Source organism: Ochotona curzoniae, unplaced genomic scaffold (assembly GCF_017591425.1).
Source record: "Ochotona curzoniae isolate NIBS_2020 unplaced genomic scaffold, NIBS_Ocur_1.0 contig_2723, whole genome shotgun sequence".
NCBI lineage: Eukaryota > Metazoa > Chordata > Mammalia > Lagomorpha > Ochotonidae > Ochotona > Ochotona curzoniae.
In genome coordinates, this window is record NW_024465573.1 from 14,144,078 (window position 1) to 14,167,862 (window position 23,785).

At 37.5% G+C, this 23,785-nt stretch overlaps 1 protein-coding gene across 3 annotated transcripts; it reads right to left on the reverse strand.

Annotated features, from left to right (window-relative positions):
* Positions 1-9,040: 9,040 nt before the first annotated feature.
* Positions 9,041-23,690, reverse strand: KBTBD3 (kelch repeat and BTB domain containing 3). Of its 3 annotated transcripts, none has more exons than XM_040976877.1 (4): positions 23,527-23,690; positions 15,467-15,711; positions 13,718-13,779; positions 9,275-10,913 (listed from the first exon to the last, which is right to left on the reverse strand). In XM_040976877.1, exons 2-4 carry the CDS (start codon positions 15,482-15,484, stop codon positions 9,311-9,313), a joined length of 1,683 nt encoding a protein of 560 aa, XP_040832811.1. In that variant the 5' UTR covers positions 15,485-15,711; positions 23,527-23,690; the 3' UTR covers positions 9,275-9,310. The 3 variants fall into 3 exon arrangements, with proteins under 3 accessions (XP_040832809.1, XP_040832811.1, XP_040832810.1); XM_040976876.1 differs by lacking the exon at positions 13,718-13,779 and adding an exon at positions 18,622-18,735 and having other exon boundaries at positions 23,527-23,672; XM_040976875.1 differs by lacking the exon at positions 13,718-13,779 and having other exon boundaries at positions 9,041-10,913; positions 23,527-23,653.
* Between the last annotated feature and the right edge of the window lie 95 nt (positions 23,691-23,785).

Here is a 23,785-nt window from a genome sequence, read left to right on the forward strand (position 1 = left end):
AAAGAAAAAAAACTTGCATGCCTTGAAAAGATGGGGTTCCAAGCTCTGCAATTTAGAACTTATTAAAGTCAAAATCTCCAAGGTTGGGATCCTAAATTTAGAACTTTTAACTGAGACACTCCTTGTGTGATTATTTTAGCTTTGACTCAAGTTTGAGGACCACTGATTGACAGGCACATTAATGAATGACAACCTGTCACAAAAATATTGGTTAGACAGTTAGACCTTCAGTATTTTACCTACTTAAAAAAAGTAAATGCTTTATTTTAAGTATTGCATGTTTTTTTCCTAAAAATCTTAGAAGCAAGAGTGCATATTAATTTGTGCTTATAAATAAGAGAAATGCGAACTGTATTTCAGTGGAAGAATGTTGTGATAACATTTTGCTCCTTTAGGAATAGATTTAAAGTGAATAGTATTTGTAAAAGAAATAGAAAAATTGCTGATTCATTAAAGGATTATTTTAGAAAAGTTATAAATGGTTTGAATTCCAATTAATGTTTCATAACGTAAACATAAAAGGGTGGTTAATCTCTAAAAGGAAAGATACTAAAGCTAATTGGATTTTAAAATCTGGAAAGCCCATAGGGATAAGCTTTCTTGATTAAAAAATTTAAACTCATTTTGCAGCATACATTTTTGTGTGGGTTAGGGAAGAGTAATTAACTTCCTGTGGAAGATCTACTAATTATTAACAGAGTAAAAGCAGTTAAACTAGCCCTGAACTTGGAAAAAAGGCAAAATACTTACCAGGTGTAGCAGGATAGCAGGATCTAGCCTTATAAATAATGGGAGGATCTTTTTTATATTAATGTTTGTCTTGAGATAGCTTCCGCAAATTTCTAAGGTTTTCATGAACATTATTAAATTGCCTGTCTTAAGTTTTACACTCATTAAACCTTATGAATTACATTGTTTAGCTATAAAATTTAATAAACACAAAACTACTTCACCTCACAACCACGAATTTTATATAAAACTTAGTAATTCAATTAATAGTTTTAAGTAATTAATGTTTATTAAATAGATTGTTCTAGTGCCCATATTAAAATTAGTATTTTATATTAGCTTCAAGTTTTTCAAAACACTTAATAAACATTTGGAAACTTTCTGGACCCAAAGTGGAAAGAATCTTCCTTTCTAAATATTTCCTCCTTGGAAAAACATGTACATATATGTCAGTCAAAATGTGTAAACTGGGGCCCAGCGCAGTGGTCTAGTAGCTAAAGTCCTCCTCTTCCACGTGCCAGGATCCCATATGGGTGCCAGTTCCAATCTCGGGGGGACCCACTTCCCATCCAGCTCCCTGCTTGTGACCTGGGAAAGCTGTCAAGGATGGCCCAAAGCCTTGGGCCTCTGCACCCACGTGGGAGCTGGATTTGAAGGGGGCGCTGCTGGGATTAGAACTGGTACCCATATGGGATCCTGGTGCATGCATGGCCCTTAGCCATTAGGCTACTGTGCTGGGCCTCCTTTTTGCTTCTACCGTTGGAAGAATGTGCTTGATTCAGGTGGGTTCTGAATTTAGGCAAAGAACTGCCATATATCAGATTGTGACGATTAACCATCTGGCTTGTTGACTTAGAAGGGAAGCTGCACTTGGTAGGGGTCTGAGTATTACATGTTGACAGAGAGGAGACCTCTGATTTCAGAGAAGCATGCCTAAGCACGTGCTGACTGGTCATCTCCCTATGAGACCCATAGGATTATAATGACTCTGTTAAAGGCATCTGTGTGTACATGGTTAAAAGGAAGGGAATAGGTCCATGCTTGAAGGCAAAGTGAACTATACAAAGCCAGAGGAACAAGCGAAATAGGAGGTAATAAGGAAAGAACTGTGGAGCAATAAATTCAGGCTGAGACTAATGAGTGAACATATAAAATTTTTAGAAATTCAGGGAAGACAGTTGGCTTTATGTAAGCATAACGGATGGAGACATCCTTCATTTGTCAAGGACTGTGTGTATACAGTAACTATGTCTCAGTGTGGACCATTGCCGGTAAGGACTTGGGACTCCAGGACATTTAGTGAGTAAACCACAACTCTTCACATAGGAACACGGGAAACAGGGGAGAAACTCATCCATTCCATAAAGAAGAAAAATGACAAGAACCTGGAACAAAGCTGGCATCTGTCCAAACACTGAAAAAGACCTTGCATGGTAGTGCCTTGTCTGTTACAATTTAGATGCTTTTGTTAGTTCAGAATTTTTATAGTTTAATTATGACACGGAGCACCTGGGGATGTAAACTGCAGGAAAGCTTGCAGACTCTGAAAACTCTGTGTGCTTGGTGTCCTGTGAAGCAAGCTGTCCCTTTCCTGGCTTTGCACATTCTATTAGTCCCACTGCTGTCTTCTGCAGGTCATGTGTATAAATGTTCTTTCTTAGCTCAGTCATGGGAGGTGTCTCCATAGCTATCACTTCCCGGAAAACTGAGGCTGTCGCTCTAGTAATCTCAGAGCATGCTGTCTGGCATAAACTCTTAATTGTCGATTACATCCCAGCTACAGAATCCCCTCCTGGCAATCTCCCCACCATCATACTATCAGAGGTTCTGAAACCCAACAAAGCCATTCAAGACCTGAGGATAACTGAGAAGGAAAAGAGAAGAAAAACGAGAACCCTAGAATCCATCTCTCTCTATTGCTTTTATTTCTAATAATAATAAGTACAGAAAATATATATCTTTTCTGACATACATTTTAATAAGTTATTTTATGGGTGGAAATGTTTTATCATGTGGGTTGGTTGCTATGGACCTGCAGAAAAATGCTAACTTTATAATTCATAGCATATGGCACAAATCCAAATCCATTAGTGGAGGTGACGCATGTAACATGTGGACCCTCTGCCCTCACCTCCCCCCTTCCAAGTGAGAGAACAGTCATAGAAGTAATGAAGCTATATAGGAGAAATGAGGCTGCGAGTGTACTAATGAAACTTAAGAGTCATAATCTTATCCATTACTGTTTTTGAAAAAAAGAAACCAAAAACATTATAACCAAAATTCATTCAAAACAAATGATTCCAAAGTTCTTGAAGACTGGGTAAAGAATTTCAAACTTATCATTTTACTTTCAATAAGCAACTATACATATACACTATACAATCAATTACATATGCTCTCCAAAGATGGATACTACACAATATAATGCAATTTCACTCTTGACAATGTTTCTGGTTAACTTTTACATTGCTAAAATAACCCCCTAAAAACAATTTTCTTAGAGACTTTGAAAATAAGCACATTATAAAATATTGCCAAAATGATCAACATACATATTAATACATAACTACTGTACAACATGGTGACTTTCTAAAATGTAAAATTCTAAAATAATTTTCATGTACTTGAAACATTTGCCAAATGTACAGATGTATTATAGATAAACCCATTTGGTAACAACATATATATTTTGCTTCACACATTGGCTTGGCAGAATATAGACTTATTGGATGTCTAATTATATGACAGACCCTGTTATAACTGCTGCATCTAGAATTCATCAATACAGATCCTAGCCACTAGCCTTTTCTGTGAAATGAGGAAGACACACATGAAAAGAAATATTCATACAACAATGTGATAATCATTAACAGAGTTGACATGTTAAGTCATTTCAGCAGATGTTACCCTTGAGACCAAGAATAATAAACTTTGTGATTGCAGTGTTGTCAAAGTTGATGAAATGAACAAAGCTGCCTGATTCATGCTTATTTAGCTATAGCCTTTTTAGAAACTTGGAAATTTACTGTAGATAACTGTATTCAGATGAATCTTTAAATTTATTTTTACCATAAGGCTGATTTGTCGATGTGTGAGAAAATTATTTTCCCATTAACCACCAAAGACTGTCTTTCGTCCTTCCTCTTTCCTTCTTTTCTTTCTTCCTGCCTCCTTCCCTCTCTCTTTCTTCCTTCCTCTCTTCCTCTTTCTTTCTCTCTCCCCCTCTCTGTTTTCCTTTCCTTTCTTTCTTTTTTAATTTTTGGATTCTAGAAAGTAAAATTCTGAAGAACATATTCAATAAGCAACTTACTAAAATTTAGCTTTTCTCCCCCAAAATACTACTTGTCGTTGGGGGTGGGGTGGGGAGTGGCCTACATGGAATTTATAAAGCTAGAGTGCTGGATGGTGGGATTAGATGTATTTAAGTTATTAAGTACACTGAGAATGGATAATGCAGCAAGGTTCCTACATAAAAAAGATTGCAATGCTGGGCAGACTCAAAGCCCCCCAAGATGACAGAACTGAGACAGGTTTTCTGCAGTAATTACATAAGTACAAAGTGTCTAATTTCAGCCATTGTGGAAGATGTTGTAATACTAAGCATTTAAATGTGAAGGAAAAATGAGGTCTTAGTTTTGAAGGAATAGGTGATGTGTTCCTCTATCAAAAGGCTGAATGACTGGCATGTAGAGATGGTAAACCAGGACTTAGAATAGAAAGTTATTAAAGGAGGCTAAGTTGTGTTCAATGTTAAGACGTTTCTAATAGAACTGCTAAAAAATAGACAATGATTTTTTTTTTACCTCTGAAGTAGAAATCAAAAATAAAAATACATTTGACAAATATATGTATTAAAATTTAGAGACTTCCTACAAGAGGCTGGAAGCTGCATTACATTGCAAAAATGTTTTCAAAATTGCCTATGAACATAGGATTTAGAAGAGTTATTTTGGGTAAGTGTATTAAATAGCTTATGATCCAATCATCTTTTGCTATTGAATTTGACCAGGTATCATAGTATTATCTGCTGTGGTTTATGGTTTCATTTGTGGCTCTGACTCCTGACTGTACCTGCTGCTAATGCAGACCCTGGCAGGCAGCGGGAATCACTGAAACATTGGGTTCAATCGCCCACGTGGGAGACCTCCCTGGATTGTGTTCTTGCTTTCCTGGTTTTCAGGTATTTGGGAAATAAATAAGCAAATGGGAGCTCTCTTTAAAAAAAAAAAAACAAAAAACCAAGCAATATCTAGATTTTCAAGATATATATTCTTGCCAATTAAATGGCTAAAATTTCTACATTTGGCTATATAATGACATTTGCCAGGGAATACATATAATAATGCAGGAGGAAAATTTAGCACTTTAGATTTTATTTACTAAAAAATAAACATGTACCCATGGCAGACAGAAGAAAAAAAAGTCCCAGTTAGCAGCTCATTTGAAATGTCAGCACCATTTAAGACTTCCTGAGTGATTTAAAAAATCCCTTTCAATGAAAATGTCCTAAATTGATGCAGTTTCAAAACTCAAGTGCTATTAAAAATGTTTGAGTATGCAGAAATATTAAAGTTAAGTTATGTAGAATGCCTAAAATGTTAAATAACTTGGAAGAGGAAGCAATTAACAATATATCAGAAAATGGTTGAGATAAAAAGTATAAATAGAATGCAAAATTCTTTGGTTGTGCATCCTGTGAGGGAAATTATTAGGATAATAATAATCTGCCACATGCCAGTATTTAATAAGTAGTCTTATTTTAATGCATGACTTTCATAAAGGTTGTAAGGTCATTTCTTACACTGAACAGAAATTTGCTTTCCTGTATATTTCAGCCCTTGTTTCTAGATTTTTTTTTTTTTTTTGCTAGAGCTGTCTGTCCCTTAGAGGGAATTTTTCAAACCTATACTTTAAATCTAAATACATGAGTTTCCAGAGCACTCAATATAATGTTCTTAAAGTAACATATATGTGTGCATAACATATATAGTATGTAGATATATTTATGCATGTATTTGATCATAATAGTATTTATTCCCTCCAAATACCAAAATGTAAACAAATATATCTTTCTGTGCTTGACTGATTTTCAAAGGCATTCCTTTGTGCTATGAATACTGTACATGCAATTCAATTGGTCATCTTTGCATCAGGGAAAGATGGAATCATTACAGTATATGGTTAACTGTCAAGTAATATTCTAGCTCTCAAGGGTAGCATGCAATGAGCATTGCTGTGACACAGCTTACATTCTCTCCCAGTGTAAGAGTACCAGGGTATTATGGGGATAATAATTTTGATTAGACAGATATTCTTCATCCTACTTAGTATCAAAGGCTGTAGATGAAAACAAGGTGCTTCACAATTTAACTCAAGTTTGTGGGCCACTCAAGAAGTGTACATTAACTTTGAATTAACCTTATGATAATCACTTTACATTTAATAATATCATATATTTACTTTGAATTTTAGAATACATTGCAATATTCAAATAATTTGCATACATTAATCCCTATGTAGTAGAGCAAGAAAAATAATGACTCAGAAATATTAAACAGGGGTAACATCAATGTTACACAGTGGTGCATCCAGTGAAGCTGCGACCTGCAGTGCCAGCATCCCATATGAGTCCTACATGGCTCTAGTACCAAACCAGCTTCCTATAATGCATCAGGGAAAGCAGCGAAGTTGGTACAATGCCTTGGCACCCTCCACCTACATGGGAAACCTAGAAGATCATCCTGGCTCCTGGCTTTGGACAGGTCCCACTGCAGTTGCTGTTTCCATGTGGAGAGTGAACCAGCAGATGGAAGATTCTGTCTCTGTTTCCATGTGTTCTGCCTTCAAATAATTAAGTCTTTAAAACAGAAATACTAAAAATTTTTTCCAAATGAATGACAGCAGGAAGAATAATGAACACAATTATCTTGTCTGTTATACTGTAGCATTGGCTAAAGGATTTAATGAAATGAAAACAGACTTTAAAAAAACTAACAGACCTAAAGGGAGCTTGTTTTCTCTTACCTAATCTTTCAGACAGGAAAGCAGCTTCTTCCATAGGCACTGAGTGTGGTGGAGCTCAAGGATCCCTGAGATTTGCAAGTCAGAAATCCAGAATGGAGTGTGAGTCTAGAATGATGTATAGGATTAAATAGCGAAGCCACAGTGATGGGCAAGACCAGAAGATATAACCTCTTTTAGTCTGTTTTGTTGAACTTCTTGAAGACAATACTATTTCTCAATACAACAGACAGATCAAATGAAAACACCACCTTTATAAAGAGATGCAAAATTGGAGAGATTACTTAATGGAATCAAGCCCAGAACAGACAACTACTGAAACAAGGAAATAAGAAAACAATAACAACAGCGAAAAATTCATTTAAAAAGTAAAGAATATGGAGCTGACTCCTACAGAAACTTTTTTTTGAAGTGGTGACAGGTGAAGAACATAAAGGTACAGATGGAAAGGGCAATATGTGAAAGTCATTAAACAACAGGTCACAGGTTGTAGGAACTTAGAAACTCTTGCCTTCTAAGAGATGTTTATTCAAGTGCACCCATCCTTGTTATCATCTCCAAATCTTGCCATAAATCAATGATCAATCAGAATAATACAGGAAATCAGGAGGATGAAACAGGTTTAGGAAGGGATTAGAGTTTTAGTCTCTAGTTTTGGAACATATAAACCATTCCTAGAGCCAATGATTAAAACAAAATTTATTTAAAATAAAGTCTATTTATATCTGCTTAGCAGTTCAGTAAACGCACATGTAAATTACTCCCTGTATTATTCTTACATAATTTTCTTCCAATGTTATATCCACATAAAGGCCTCCACAAATTTTTCTTTCTTTTTAAATACACAACACACAGAGGAGAAATGATGATTCAACTAATTATGTGCTTTATATTAAGGCCACCAATTCTACACAGTAAGCTTTATGCTATTGTCATTTGATTTGGGATGATTCCTGATTTTGGAATGCACGAATATGTACTCTAATATTCTGCTTAATTTTGAAAAATAAGACTTATGATTGCATAATTTATATAGTAAAATAAGAATCTTCATTGAAATGCATGAGGGTGCTCCCAAAAGTTCATGGAAAGTGAAATTAGAAGATAAACTTATTTTGATGCAATAATCTTGAAAACCATGCATAGATATTTAATAATATACATTTTCATGAACTTGGTGAAGACCCTTCAGTTTTTCACTTAGAAACATACTTCTAAAGATTCAATACATTCACATACATTTGCTGTAGATTAACACTTACTAGGGAGTGGAGGAAAGTAGTTTTGGTTCCAGAGAAAACAATTATGCATTACCTGAGATATAAATCAGGAATCTTAAAACACCTACATAGTTCAAATTGTTTAAAAAATCATACCATTTTGCCAGACAGAATCATCTAGCTGAGAACAAGGATAATTTATATTCTTTTATTGTTTGGGTTGAAGGTTAAACATGTAAACAAATGCAAGTTTTGAATACTGTCAATGCTAAAAGCCTAGTCATTTTTTGATTTGGAAAGTAGCTCATGAATAAGTTAACTGTAGTAAATTAAAATGATGCCTTATAATTGGTACATATCATTATTGAACACTGATAATGACAGTAAATATCTTGAAAAATGTTTGCTGTAGCTCAAATTAGGACAAGTTTAAGAAATATACCAATGCTGGCCCACCTGTGCAGAAGTTAATTTTTTCTACAAGCTCTATTTTATTGGAACCTGACAAGGATATGAAAAAAGTATTTGACTACCTTCCCAGAATCCAAAAATGTCACTCCGTGGTTTACTTATGATAGAATTCAAGCCAGACTTAATACAGAACTACTCATTAAATCAGGAATGTTAATTTGCTAAGCTTGAGCCAGAAAATAGATGATTTTGCTAGAAATTTAAACCAATGGATACTAAAAACTAACAGAAACAGCAATTTTATACAAAGCATTTAAGTAAATTCCACTGGCATTATTACATTATGCTCTTAAGAGTGCAATCTTCAAAAAAAAGAAAATTATATTTACTGTGCTGTTTAGAAGACTAAAGTACACACATTGCATTTTAGAAAATTTCTTAACCCCCAAATGGTAAAAATAATCAGAAAGGATATGAATTCAGCAACTCTTCCCATGAAGTAACAAGTTGGAATTCTCACCTATTTTGTAACTGATTTTTCACTTCTTACATTCATTTTTACTCCAAGAGATTTCCCCCATCTAGATAGAATATGTGAAATTTTGATGTTTTTAATATTCTTTCATGGAATGTCAAAAACAGTGTCTAAAGCTAATGACTGACTTTTACTTACACATTAGAACACCAAGTATTCTGGATTTTCCAAGACTACATTATATTCAATATAGTTTTTGGTAAAATGCATTTCCTATTTTAAAGTTTCTGGGAACTGTTTATTCATCTACCGCGTACATACATAGTGATTCTCTAAGAGCAGTAACACTTTATTACTCTGTGAAGAACTTCTAATTCTATGGTAAACAAATTTACTGTAGGTTACTAGAACTGGTATATTATAGAATGTCTAAGCACATTCTGACATGCTAATTTTAGAAATGATTAGAAAACCAAGGATCCCTGTATTTGTTAAACTGAATTACTTGGCAGTAAAATTCAGTTAAGGCTCTTGGCATCGGTGAAACTTCTTCCCACTCAGACCTGCTGCTGTGGTAGACCTGAACTTCATCTGTGATTTCGTCTGGTGCATAATCACCACCTAATATATATATTTTATCTTCAATTCCAATTGCACCCGCATTAAAGCCTGCACATTCAAAAGACCCCTCACCCTTCCAAACACAAGTATCTGGACAAAAACTGTAAACTTTATAGGTCGATAGGTCACATATATATAGTGTGCAGTTTACTGGGACAGCTTTAATTAATGTTGCATGAAAAAACTGCCCAAACTCTGCTACTAGTTCAGACCACTGGTCAGTTACAGCATTATATTTGAAGAAGCAATCGAGTGATGGGTTAAAGGCATCTGTAATCTCTACCTCTGATCCAAGAACATAAATCACATTTTGACATGCACTTGCTTCTGGATAATATATGCCTCTAGGTAATGGGCTAACAGATATCCATTCTTTGGAAAGAGGGTTGTAAGATTCAACATCTAAGAGACTTTTAATGTCCTGAGATCCTCTGGTCTTTCCACCGATGACAAATAATCTATTGAGAGCCATAACTGAGGTGTGCATGGTTCTTGGTGTTTTCATAGTTGATACCAAGAAGAAATCATTTTTGACTGGACAGTAGCACCAGGTCTGATCGGTGGCATCATGATAGGCCTCAGCAATATGAAGTCGAACCTTTCTACAGCACTTGCCTTTGCAACCCCCTGTCAAAAATATTTTCTCTCCATAGCTAGATAGACTAGATCCTGGCAAATCAATTAAGTGTGACTGTGGCAGTATTTTCCACGAATCAGTTTTGATATTATAGCAAAACGTATATTGGTTTTCTCCATTCTCTTCAGTTTTATGTATAAATATGTATTTTTCAGTTGTGGATGGTCGAGCATCAGGAAAAAGTCCACTAGAACCTTGCACACACTTAATTGCATCCATGATTATGTCAAAACAGTTTGTACTTTTGAGTAAACATTCTTCATTGCGAAGATAATCTTGAAGTGTCTCCTCAGATAACTGGTGCAATCTTACTTTTTTAATTAAGTGAGGCAGGTGCTTTTGCCTTGATTCTAAGTTATGTTTAGTCCAATTAAGAACAACCTTCAGTACCGTTTCTTCTTCAGGAACATTTAACTCATCTGATTCCAGACATTTTTGCAGTACTCCAAAATTCATCTCTAGGAAATCACTGGATTTAAATAACAAAGAAAAGTGATGTTGTACAAAGTACAATGCATGATCAAACAGACGGGTAGAGCCATAGCTATCTGATATAGATAATAACTGTAAACAATTGACAAGATTAATATTTTTTATTAAAAAGTCACTGCAAGCTTTGGATAGAAAGGAAACTTGAAGAAATGATGACAGCTGGAAGAACATTTCCACATTATCATCTGTTATTTTTGCTTTTCCAGTATAGGCATAATCAAGAAATGCTTTTACTGCTCTGGAGGATAAATTAGTAATGGTAACACTTCCGTCATCTCTTTCTTTCATGTTTACTTCAAACATAGCCCTGCAAAAATAAAGAACGTGAACAAGTAAACAGGAATACTTTATTCCACACTTATTTTCAATATACCCTAACAGTTTCTGTACCCTTAATTTAATCATAAAATCATATCTAATAGCATTCTAATAAGTTATCCAAATGTGTATTTTATTTATTTGTATTTATTATTTTCTGCCAATAGTAACCTCTATTATAGCTGAGATACAGTGATTAATCTAAAATAGGACAATAAAAGTGTTCAAATTTATATACTGATCTGTTCTTACATATTATTCATAAAATTAGGAAAAGCTTTCACTAGTGGCAGAATTTCTTTATGGGTTGATTAGTATAAATTATGCTGCTAACTAAATCTACATAAAATATGATGGTTTGGGGTTTAGGATTTAGAATGCTTTTCAAATATTCTTAGATTTGACACTAATGTAACATGAAAGGTGGAGCATAGTGAGATGTCAGATCCACCGAGTAAGAAACACATGTAAAAAAGCACATTGATCCAGCATGTTGGGGAAAACAGAATGTAATTTTTTGAAACTAAATAGGTGCAGTGCATCACACCAAGACAAAATGCCAAAAAATGAGTAACAGCTGTTGACAGATAGAGATATAGCCTCAATTTTGAAAAATGAGGCCAGCTTGAAAGTTTGTCAGAGTGAATTCTCTTTTATTCCCACATAGTAAGAATGGAGTCTAAAAAAATTGGGCATTTGTTTGGCTGAGTTTAATGTGGAAATACAGATTATTTGGAAACTGTGTGGGCAGGGATTAAAATGTATTTTGCTGTTGTTTCTGGTTAATAATAGTTTATATTTGTGCCAGTATTGTATAAACCATGTTTGTGAGGTCACCAGGTGCCCAAGTACTTTGGGTGAAAACCAATTTACCTAATAGAGTCTAATCCAGAAGGCAACTAGATGGGTTAAAGCAGCACAGATCAACTGAATAACATGAGGTGCCTGCCAAATAAAGAATACTTTCTCAAGAAAAGAAAGGGCGATAAGGTACCTTCACATAATAATTCAGTTGTGACACATAACCAAACATGCATTGTTATGAAAATTATGACCTGTGATACACAATGCAAGGCTTTTCAGATTTGTGTATCAATTTCTTTGTTAACCTGTGATGGTAGTTCTATTGATTATCAAAACACCTACAATCAGTTTAGTATAATGTTAAGCGTATGGCTGCCAGAACTAGCCACCAGGCTGGGTATCTAGTCTCTGCTACTTATCGTGTGCTACTAGGGAGAGGACTTAATTCTAATGTACTTCAAATTCTTCATTTGAAAATGGGAATACTAGTAATATCTTTCCCAGTAGATTATTGGGAGGAACAAATGAATAAACCAATATAAAGTATTAGCTGTTAGTGTCATCTCAAGAAATCAAATGTTTTCTATCAGATTGTATATGTTTCAATTTATCTTTTGAGAAGGCACAAGTAAAAATAAATTTCTATACTTCATCTTTAAAATATTCAGTCAGAACTCATTTTAAATTTATTTTATCATAAAGCTGTTTCTATAACATATGTTTGATATCTTTTTCATTTTTTATCTCCATTTTTATGATGGACTATACATAGCTATCATAATTTTCGACACCCCAAAAGTGTTTCATATATTGTGCATTTTTGTTAAACATTGTTCTTCTAATTTTTCTAACACAAATATGAATTAGTGGTCTTGAATAAATGAATGCATGTTGTTAAATTTCTATTTTTATACATATTTTTATGTAAACTCTATATTCATTTTCCAAATACCAAATATAACAAAGGACTTAATATTTTTGGTATTTAAAAAGTATATTTTTTGTCAGTTTTAACAGTAATTTTAAAAATTAAAAGCAAACCAATAAAAATGAGAATGCTGAACAAATTGATAGGCAAAAATTAGCTATCGATACAGTCAATAAAAACAACTTCATCAAGAAGGCTACAAGTTCAAATGCTTATATGAAACTCTTATTAGCAGGAAAACATGACAGGAAAATCAAGCTATTTGTTCACATGCGATATTTTCATTTAGCTAGATTTGAAAATGAGAATGAAGCCCAAAATAGATACTAATTAAATATAGTAGGCATTGTGCAATCACTACTTAAAGAAACTGAACCCTGAAGAGGTTAAGCAACTTAACTAAGGTCACATGCCTGTGTTAGGGTTGGAATTTAAATTAGAATATATGAATTAAGAGATTAAGTACTTAACCATTAGAATGTTTTGCTTGCAATGATGAATAGGTAACATGAACGAAAAGCGAATAGAAAACAGTGGAAGAAAAACTGGTTTAGAAGAGAAGAGGAAAGACATAAGTAGAACCTGATAGTGGGTAGGGTATAAAAATACTTGGGAAGGCATGGTGCGGTAGCCTAGCGGCTAAAGTTCTCGCCTTAGAAACACAGGGTTCTCATATGGGTGCCGGTTCTCATCTTAGTGGCTCTGCTTCCCATCCAGCTCCCTGCTTGTGGCCTGGAAAGCAGTGGAGAATGGGCCAAAGCCTTGGAACCCTGCACCCACATGGGAGACCCAGAAGAGGCTCCTGGCTCCTGGCTTTGGATTGGCTCAGCTCCAGGCATTGCAGCCATGTGGGGAATGAATCAGTGGATGGAAGTTCTTCTTTGTCTTTCCTCCTCTCTGTATCTGATTTTCCAATAAAAATGCAAAAATGAATCTAAAAGAATGCATTAAAAAATACTTGGAAATTCAAGGGAGTCCAAAGTGGAGTAACTTCAAACTATCTGACAAGACACATAAAGTCCAATTGCACAAACAACTAGTTCAAGATGCTTGTAGCTGACCTGTCTCCGGTAAAGTATGGTGTGAAAATTGAGCAAATGTTTCCACATTCAATCCAGAATTCCTATAGATTTGGAGTATACAGTAAATATCAATAAACATTAGTTGATTGAAATCCAACTGGTAAGGAAAAAAAAATCCAACTTTGTAGGAAAACAGAGGTTAAATTATAAATTAAAACAGTATAAAAACTGTATTTATATCTGTTTTTTTATCAAGTTTATTACAATATTAAATCTAAACTAAAATATTGAAGGCCTGGGTGATACCAAGACAGGCTTAGTCTGTGGCTTGTCCGTTTATTAAGAGTTCTCACAGGATGGTTCTAGCTTGGCAAAATTATCATAGCACTAGTCTTGTTATCAAACACATAGTATTGTATTTGAGCTTTAAACTGTGGAAGTGGAAACAAGCTTGATTATCGTGCATTCCTGCAGTGTCATGACTAGGAAATTTATTCTAGGGTGATCTATAAGAGAAACTAAATTATATTTAGAAAGTTCCTTAATATCAGAACAAGTTGAAAGCGCTAAAGAAATGCTTTTTAGCTACAAGAATTTTCCCTAACGTAGGAATATATTTGACAAAGAGCAAATTAAAAATTCTACGGGTTAGAGTTCCTCTCCTGGGTATTAGATACAGCACATGATTGATATTTGTCTCCTCTGCGACTCATTTTCTTTTAAACTTATTTGCCCAACTTGTTCTTTTTCTAAAGTGATGCAGCACAGCATCCCTCAAACAAAGGTGATCCGTAGCCTGGCGCAGTAGCCTAGCAGCTAAAGTCCTCGCCTTCTATGCAGTGGGATCCCATATGGTTGCTGGTTCTAATCCCGGCAGCCCCACTTCCCATCCAGCTCCCTGCTTCCCATCCTGGGAAAGCAGTCGAGGATGGCCCAAAGCCTTGGGACCCTGCACCCATTTTCGATTCCTAGAAGAAGTTCCTGGCTCCTGGCTTTGGATTGGCTCAGCTGTGGTAATTGTGGCTACTTGGGGAGTGAATCAAAGGACAGAAGATCTTCCTCTTTGTCTTTCCTCCTCTCTGTATATCTGACTTTCCAATAAAAATAAATAAATCTGAAAAAAAAGGTGATCCAACATCAAAAGTAGTATTTCCCACTGGAATATTTCAACAGACTAATAATCCCAGGACATTGCGAAATGCTGGTTTTGGGAAACTCATGTTTTGTTTTGTTCTGTTTTAGTTTTTTTTTTTTTAAGATTTATTTATTTTTATTGGGAAATGAGATACACAGAGAGGAGGAGAGACAGAGAGGAAGATTATCTATCCACTGATTCACTTTCTATGTGGCTGCAATACCTGGAACTGAGCCAATCCGAAGCCAAGAGTCAGGAGCCAGGAGCCTCTTCCGGGTCTCCCACGCGGGTGCAGGGTCCCAAGGCTTTGGGCCGTCCTTGACTGCTCTCCCAGGCCACAAGCAGGGAGCTGGATGGGAAGTGGGGCCGCCGGGATTAAAACTGGCCCCTACATGGGACGCGCCAAGGCGAGGACTTCATCCACTAGACTACTGTGCTTGTACCGGGAGACTCATGCTTTTAAAAAGGCTGTTTTAAATTATGCGACTCAGAGTTACTACTATTGTTTCTAGTAGATTTTTCTTTAAGAAGTAAAATTATCTTTGAAAACTCCCGTGGGACAAACTGTGTAGTAAAACAATAAGAACATTATAAAATGGTATAGTTTCCTGATAACATATCTTATAATCGGAGGCATACACAAGATAAAGTACCTGAAAAAGTCGCTGCATGCTGCTAACACACAGCGATGACAAGGGATTTCTTCATCCTTCAGGATTATTTTGAAATCATAAAAGATATTTTGCTCCCTAAAATTCTGTAGTACACTTAAGATTTTCTGACTGTGGTCTTCTGATACAAGGAAGTTGTTTTTCTGCTCATTTGGAATTCCATTGCATGAGTTTTGTTGACTGACATCATACGAATTCTCCATAGCCAGTTTCATCTGTTCATAGAACTAGAGCGGGAAAAAAATCACCAATATAGTAGAGTGCTAATGAAAACGTCACACTCCAAAATCTGTCAAGAACACAGAACTAGTAAACACATGCTTGTTTCACTCAATGTGCAATTTTCAATAACACTACATTACTTGACTTTAATATCAAATAAAAGCCCAACAAGTAAACATAATGCGCATGCTATCCAATCGTAAATGCACAGACCAAAAGTTACCATGACAATTTAATATTTTAGAATATATATTACTTATATTTTATTTGAAAGGGAGAGGGATGGAAGGAGAGACAAATGGAGGGAAGTGAGAGAGTGAGAGAGGGAGAGAGGAAAGAGTCAGAGATACAGAGAGCACATCTTCCACCCACTGGTTTACTCGCTCAAGGTCTGTAGTAGTCAGGGCTGGGCCAGGCGGAAGCCAGAAGCTTGGAATTCAACTTGGGACTCTCAGGAGATGGCTGGGACCTAAACACCTGAGCCATTATCAGATACCTTCCAGAGTACAACTTTAGTAGGAAACTGATACCAGTAGTAGAAATGGAACTGAGTCCCAGACATTCTGAAATGGAATGTGGGTACCCCAAATAGCATCTTAACAGATACTTGTCCTTAGAATCATTCTTAACAAGAAACACATACATGACAATTATAGCTAGCATTTGGTGAGGCAGGAGGATGCAGGCACTTGCCCAAGGTCTTCACACAGTTTTTAGTTTTTAGAAACATAACCAGTATAAAGAAACAGAGATTTCTACTTCCAGTCAGGGCAAGTGGATATGCTTTTTATGTTTTTTCCTGCTTAAAAAAATATTTGAAGATTGAGAAGTGGAGAAAGAAATCATACATGCAAATGACACTGGGACATGCAGAACAATATGGTGGTGAGCTCTTAGTTTTCTTATATATAGATATTGAAGAAGCTGGCCATCCAGAAGCATCATTGAAGACATACATAAAGATCCACAAGGAAAGAAACTCTCTCTTTAGCCACAAGACCAGAAAAGGAGCATCCCAGAAAGACAAGTTTTAAATAAAAATCCCAGCTGAACACAACAAAAAAATTAGGGCTTTATGGCCACTCATATCTATAGAAGTACAATACAGGTCTGGAATTCCACCTATGGTAGATTATAATGTGATGTTTCAACACTTGTCCTGTCTCCCCACTGGAGTAGTATGGGAAAAGCTGAACTTATTATCTATCTATCTATCTATCTATCTATCTATCTATCTATCTATCTATCTATCTATCTATGCAGAAAGATAATACTGAGTCACTATAGGAAAATTAAAGTGGAATTTTAAAATAAGTTAAAATATCCCATAAGAAAAGAAGATGGAAAAAATATTAGCACATTTCAGCTGTAGGCAACTAAGCTGCAATGTACCTAGGCAAGTGTTATACCATTGGGAGAAAAAACAGCTAATAGCTGGCAGGCATCTTAGGCCTGGTTAATGCCAAGTATGTGTTAACTACATGAATGTGACAGCATGGTTACCTTTTTTCATTTTCTTAAGATATGTGGGGGCACAGACAATAGCACCCTGGCAGACAGGGTCTGGGGACCCATGCGTGAGTGTGATTGGGCCCCGGGCATCTGGGTTTCAGGATCTGTGCACTCGCAGACATAGGGGGCTGTGGATTACTCAGGGAACGGGGTTTGGGGATGTGTGAGGAGGAGGAATGATGAGGGAGAATGTGACAGGTAAAGAGTGACTTCTGGGGAACTTCTACTAACCAGGCTACTACACTTGCAGGTAAATGAAGGGATTGAGATTGGATGGTTTGGAGGAGGGAAATCAGAGGACGTTTTGGAGCCAAACCAATATACCTACCCACCTACTCACATGGAAGACCTGAGCTGGGCTTGCTGGCATCAACTGCCATCTTCTGGTACACATGAAAGCAGGGCTCGACCACACTACCCACTAGTGAGTGTCAGGGCAGGTTGACTACAACAGGCTTGGCCATGACACTAACCAGCATGTGAGAGAACTGGGTCTGGGAACAGATTCTGTGAGGTAATTGTGGGCTCACCCTTGTGGGACTGCCATACTAACAGGTCTTCCAAATGGGTGGCAGGCACCTAAATGCTTGAGCTATCACAAACTGTCTCCATTGGTGTCATTAGCAGGAAGCTAGATCTTAATTGGAGTTGCTAAGGATTTGAACGAGCCGCTCAGATATGGGTATCAGACAAGCAAAAAGCCTTTCAAATTCTGCCACAAATGATTACCCAGGCAGTTTCTTAAAAATAAATGCACCTTGGGGCCTGGCATAACAGCCTAGTGGCTAAATCCTTACCCTGCCTGGGTGCTAGTTTGTGTCCCTGCTGCTCCACTTCCTGTTGGCTTCCTGCTTGTGGCCTGGGAAAGCTGTCAAGAATGGCCCAAGGCCTCTGACCCTGTGCCTGCATGGGGAGCCAGGAGAAAGCTCTTGGCTCTTGGCTTTGGATTGGCTCAGTTCTGGCCATTGTGGCCACTTGTGGAGTGAAGCGGATGGAGGAACTTTCTGTCTCTCCTTCTCTGTGTAAAATCTGACTTTCCAATAAAAATAAATACATCTTTAATATAAATACATACATACATACACTGGGTGGCACAGCACACTAATCTTCTACAAAGGAAGAGGGTTCTAAATAGTCCATCACTTAGCAGTGACTCATAGGTTACCTTTCAGAGGCTGCTTTGGCTTCCCCATCAGAGTGAACACAACTCACGGGGTTATTATGACATTTGATGATATCATGAATTTTAATATTGTCAAGTGGTATGTAAATAGTAACAGTTAAAATCAGTGTTATGAAATGATTCTTAGTCTTCTTGGCAGAAGATCTGTAATTTTTTTTTTACAAATACTCTCTAAACTCAAATATGATATTTCACACAAGACAAATTTTTGCACACATACCTGAAAATGACAGGTGTCTTATAATTACTTTGGTTGGGTACAAATCATGACAAATCTATCATTATATGATTAGTAAATTTGAAGCCAGGAATATCAGCATCATGGAAGAAAACCCTAGAGGTACTAATGGAAACTTGTTTCAGAAATGTGATGTCATTAATCCTCTAAACAGAGAATGATATTTGATGGATACAAAAAGGACTAGGAATCAGAACTAAGTTACATTTTTCTACCCAGAATGCTGAATTGTCACAACCATTTTTTTTCACTTTTATGTCTCCCCCTAAAAGTTGTTACAAATATTTAAATCAACAAAAGTATAAGAATCAAGCTTGATATAAAACAATATAAAGAAAAGCATATTCCACTTGTCAGAATTAGAATCTTAAAGCTCTGTTGTGACTGACTTGGTTGTTGATTTCACTGGGCCCTGGGAACAGGAGTTTGGTCACTGACATTAGTACCTACCATGACTTGTGATCTATTCTTCATATGTTAGAGTGATATATATGTTACATACTATGAGTGTTAACTATGGTAGGCCCTGATAGTCACTGGAGAAAAGAAGCAGTTATGACCTTTGCTTTTTAGCTCTTTAGCATCTAGTAAGGAAGACAAGAAATTGTACAAGTAATTATAAGCTGCTATAAATACAAGCGGGAAACAAAAATAAAATTGGTAGGCATTCAACTTCAGGTGACAGCAATGGCTAACAGTGAATGCTTACTCGCTGTGTGCTGGGTTTTGTCCCAAATGCTACAGATACTCTTTTCATCTTCAAAGCAATGGAATAAAGCAGAGCCTGTTATTATCCCTAAGTGACAGACAGGGAGACTGAAGTTCTGAGAATCTAATTTGCCTCAGGCCACGCAGCAAGTAAGTGGGGAGCTGGGTTTTAAACTCAGACAGTCTAGCTTAAGAGCCTTTTCTGTCATCTAACACATTTGGGAAAGCTTTTCCCAGGTGACATTTGAGACCTGAATCACAGGGAGTGGTTTTTGGTGGGTGCCATTATGCACAACAAGGCTTCCAAAAGCTCATGGAATCTCAGGATTTCCTCACCCTTGGAGCAGCACTATCAGCAGCATCAAAGAACTGTCGAAAACACGAGAACAGAACACTTAGAAATTGCTCCACAATGTGGCCCCTGGGATGACATCAGGTGGCAGTTCCCTGGCGGTGGGGAGGCTGGGCGTTTCTCCCCTGCATCCCCATTACCCGATATAAAAGAAAAAGAAAACGTGTAAAGCATGCTCTCATCCACTATCCCCTGACCCTCAACCCTTCCCACCCTGACCAACTATGTAAGCATCATCGCTAATAAAAAAAAGTTTTTTTAAAAGTTCATGGAAAAGGTGAAGTTAAAATATTGCAAAAGTTGTCTTGAACTTTTAAAGTCCTGTTGTATAAAGTCCTAAAATGAGAAAGGAGTCCTTCAGTATCAGGAAACTAAAGGCAGCCATTGTGGCTGGAGTGTAATTCATGAGGGTGTTAGGAGCAGGCTGCAACTGTACTACCTTGTGCAGAAACTTTGAGTCCACAGGGCTGGATTTTTTTTCCCTGAGAGTAACAGGAACTACTGATGACGTGAAATTGGATAGTGACATGTTCTGACATTTCGGAAAACTATCAGACATAGGTATAATGCATTAGAAGAGTAAAGTTCAAGCCGTTTTAAAAAAATGATTATTTAGCAGATGTTTAATGAAAAAGAATTATGAACAGGAAGAGATTATTCTAGATACTAGGAAAAGAGCTCAACTTTGCTTTGGCCAATGTGGCTGCTACCGCTCCCTAGTCCTGCTGGGCTGGGCTGGTGGCTGGGAGCCTAAGTTAGTGTGAATAAACTGCCCTTAAGTGTTTGCATCGATTTTAGACTCCTGATGATTTTGGGGGGATCACAAAATCTGGGCACAACAATATCAATATTTTTTCCTACTTTCCTGGGCATTTCACATCACCATACAAATTCTAGCATCTTTTTCAAGTTTAAACAAGCTTTAAACAAAAAATCTTTCCTTTGAGCTATGCTCCTTTTTCTACCAGAAAAAAAAATTTAAAGAACATTTTGGCAGAATTATGTTCTGTCATCATCCTGACCCACTACAATAGAGCTCTTTTATCCTACGTAAAAGGCCCCATCAGTGTCACCACATTACTATCACATGCTCACTTCTCTCATTTTTTTTTAACCCCTGAGGAATATTTAGCTAACTAGCATCCAATTCTCGAAACACTCAGCTCTTAATTTCCGTGTTATATGACTCTTCAGTCCATCTCAACTTCTCAGTCCAACTTGGAAGCAACACAGCAGAGCGCTTATGGGAAGGAATTTACAGACAGCTCAGAAGACAGGTTGCAGCACGGCACTTATGCACGTACGAAAGAAAACACTGCCCTATTTGCCAGGGTTAGGAAACTATTTCAGATGCAGAAAGGTGGTGATTAAATGAGAGTGTCAACAATGGTGGCAAAGAGCAATAGGTAAGTTTATTTGTGTTTTAGAAGCAGAATCAAAAGGACTCGGAGACACATTGGACATAGGGAATAAAGGAGATGAACCCTTAGCGGGTGGGAGAATTATGAAGTTATATAATGAAGTCTTGGGAGGAAACAAAAAGATCTGAGATAGAATAAAATTTGTGACCCAATGGAAAGCTAGTAAACATTATCTAAAAATCACTTAAAGATGACTTCACTGGATGACTTTGTATTGAAATGAATACTTAAGAGAGATTATGTGATTTAGCCAAAGTCACATAAAACTGGAAACAGACATTGCTGAGAACAGGAATCCACAGGTCAGGACCCAGCAGATCATTGCTCACTAGCTGGGTGAGCCTCTGTGTTACGCTTCTGGCCCTGGGTAGAGCAATACAAATATTTCGAGAACTTTTCTGCTTGTTGAATATAGTTAGGGAGTCATTTATAATTAATAGTTACACATTTATAATTTTTTTAAAAGTCAGGACAGAAGCAAAAACAAAATATTTTTTTAAAAATTTGTTAACTGGTGAGAATAAAATCTATCATAGAAGCCATTTTATAGTATTTACTCATATATTCTATTTACATATAAATACACAATTTTATATAAATATATAGTATACATAAATATATGTACTATCTATATAGAAATAAAAAAATAATCATAACGGTTATAGTCTACACGAAACTCCTTCTCAGGCAGTTTACAATCTAACAAGATAACACACACCTGTATAATTCTGTATGATAAGAAAGATGTCATAAAGCAGTACTAGAATTGCCCAGTGAATTGTATAAACAATATTGTTTACAGGGTGCATTATAGTAGGCCCTGAGAGAAGGTAAGCTAGAAGTTGAACCTTGAGGTGAAGGAGGGTGATTACACAAAGCTATTCAGAGTACTGACCAGGGTCCTAGGCTTTGAGTGGAGGGTGTGGGGCAGGGATGTTGAGCTGTTTGGGTAGGCAGGAATGCCATCTGAACCTGACAGATAACCACATCAAAATGATAATGGAGGGAAAGAATATTCCAGCCAGACTGGACAAAGAAATCACGACACTGCCTGAGGAATATTAGCCTCAATAAAGCTAATGCTGAAAGGTTAGTTCAATGGTGAGAGAACAGAACAAAAATCCCTTAGTCTGCATTCAAATAAATGCATAAATGCTTTTCTGATCTCAGATTCTCCATAAATAATAATCACCACACAGAATCCTATTTGAGATACTGTACCCAGATACGTTTTAGAAACAGAAAGTACACAAAATTAAAGACTGGAAAAGTAAAAGTTAGGATACAATGCTTAGACACAAAAAGTTGAAAGTGGAAAACCGAGACACTTATTACTGACACATGTATGTGGCAGAGTGTCTTAATGTCACAAGATCTTTACATTTTGTCTTACTGTAGGTTTATGGTGTATTTCCTTTACCTGCCTTGGGAATGGTCAGCTCCCTGCAGATCCTAAATGCGGTACCTGACACAAACTTATGTAAGTATTAGCTAAACTGATGTATCAAATAATTCTGTGTATCTGGGGGGAAAGAATTAAAAAACCGCATCAACTTGAAAAGATTCCAAGGGATAATGGGGAAACATAATAGGAAAATGTATAGAGAAAAAACTGTAACAGAACCCACTTAAAGGTGGAAATAATAAGTCATTGTGTGGATTACCTCTGCTGACCTTCCTCTGATGCTTCCTGGCAGCCAAAGGAAGCCAGGAGTCGGATGAATCACACCTTAGAGCATCTAATCTACTACCACGTTAGGCATCCGACTCACTGCACATTCACTGCAAAGACCAACTTTTCCATGGACCAAGGCGTTCCCGCGGGCTTTGTGTCATCAGAAGTGTACACAGAACTAGAGGAACACCGACATACGTCGCTACGACCCCTGCATAAACTCTGAGAAAGTGTGCCAAAGCACAGGGTCTGAAGGGCCACCTTCTATGCACTCCGTCCTGTAGCCCTAGACAACAGAATCCTGCTTTCTCAGTGAGGCTCTAAGCCAGGTTTGGACAGCGCAAAGCCTCACCTGGGTCTCTTCAACGCCCCAGTCCAGGGGCAGCCTCGCCTTCGGGGGTGGGTGGGGTCGGAGACCCGCATCGGAGGCGGGTTATATATCAGGGCGGATGGCTGCTAGGGGCAGAGAGCGGCGAGGGTCAGGGGTGGGTCTCGAACCCACAGGAACGGCGGAGAGACGCCAACTCAAGGCCGCAGCACTGCACAACTCCAGGGGACACCGCGGACGCCTCCCCCCGACCCTCCGCTCCGCGCCCAGAAACGAAGACCCCACAGAAGCGGCTGCAGCCAAAGGGAATCCTCTTTTCTACGGGATCCTACAAGCTAACCACAGCATCTAGCAATAAGGCGCCGCCATCCCACTCCTCCCTCAGACCCCGGAGCTCACCCACCTGCAACTGCAGTCTCTCAAGTCTCCACCCCAAGACTCCCTAACTCCAAAAGGCTTCCCTGCGATTGGCTCGCCCCGCTGTCCCGTTAGCGCATCCCCGAGTGTGAGTGGACTAACCGTGAGGCTCGCAGCCTCGGCCCCGCCCCTGGTGCGACCCTCCCCGAGGCCACGCCCACGCGACGTCACGGATGCCGCAGGACGCAGAGGCGGGTCTCCATCCTGGTCCCCGCGGGCCGCTGGCTCTGACTGGCTGGGCGGCG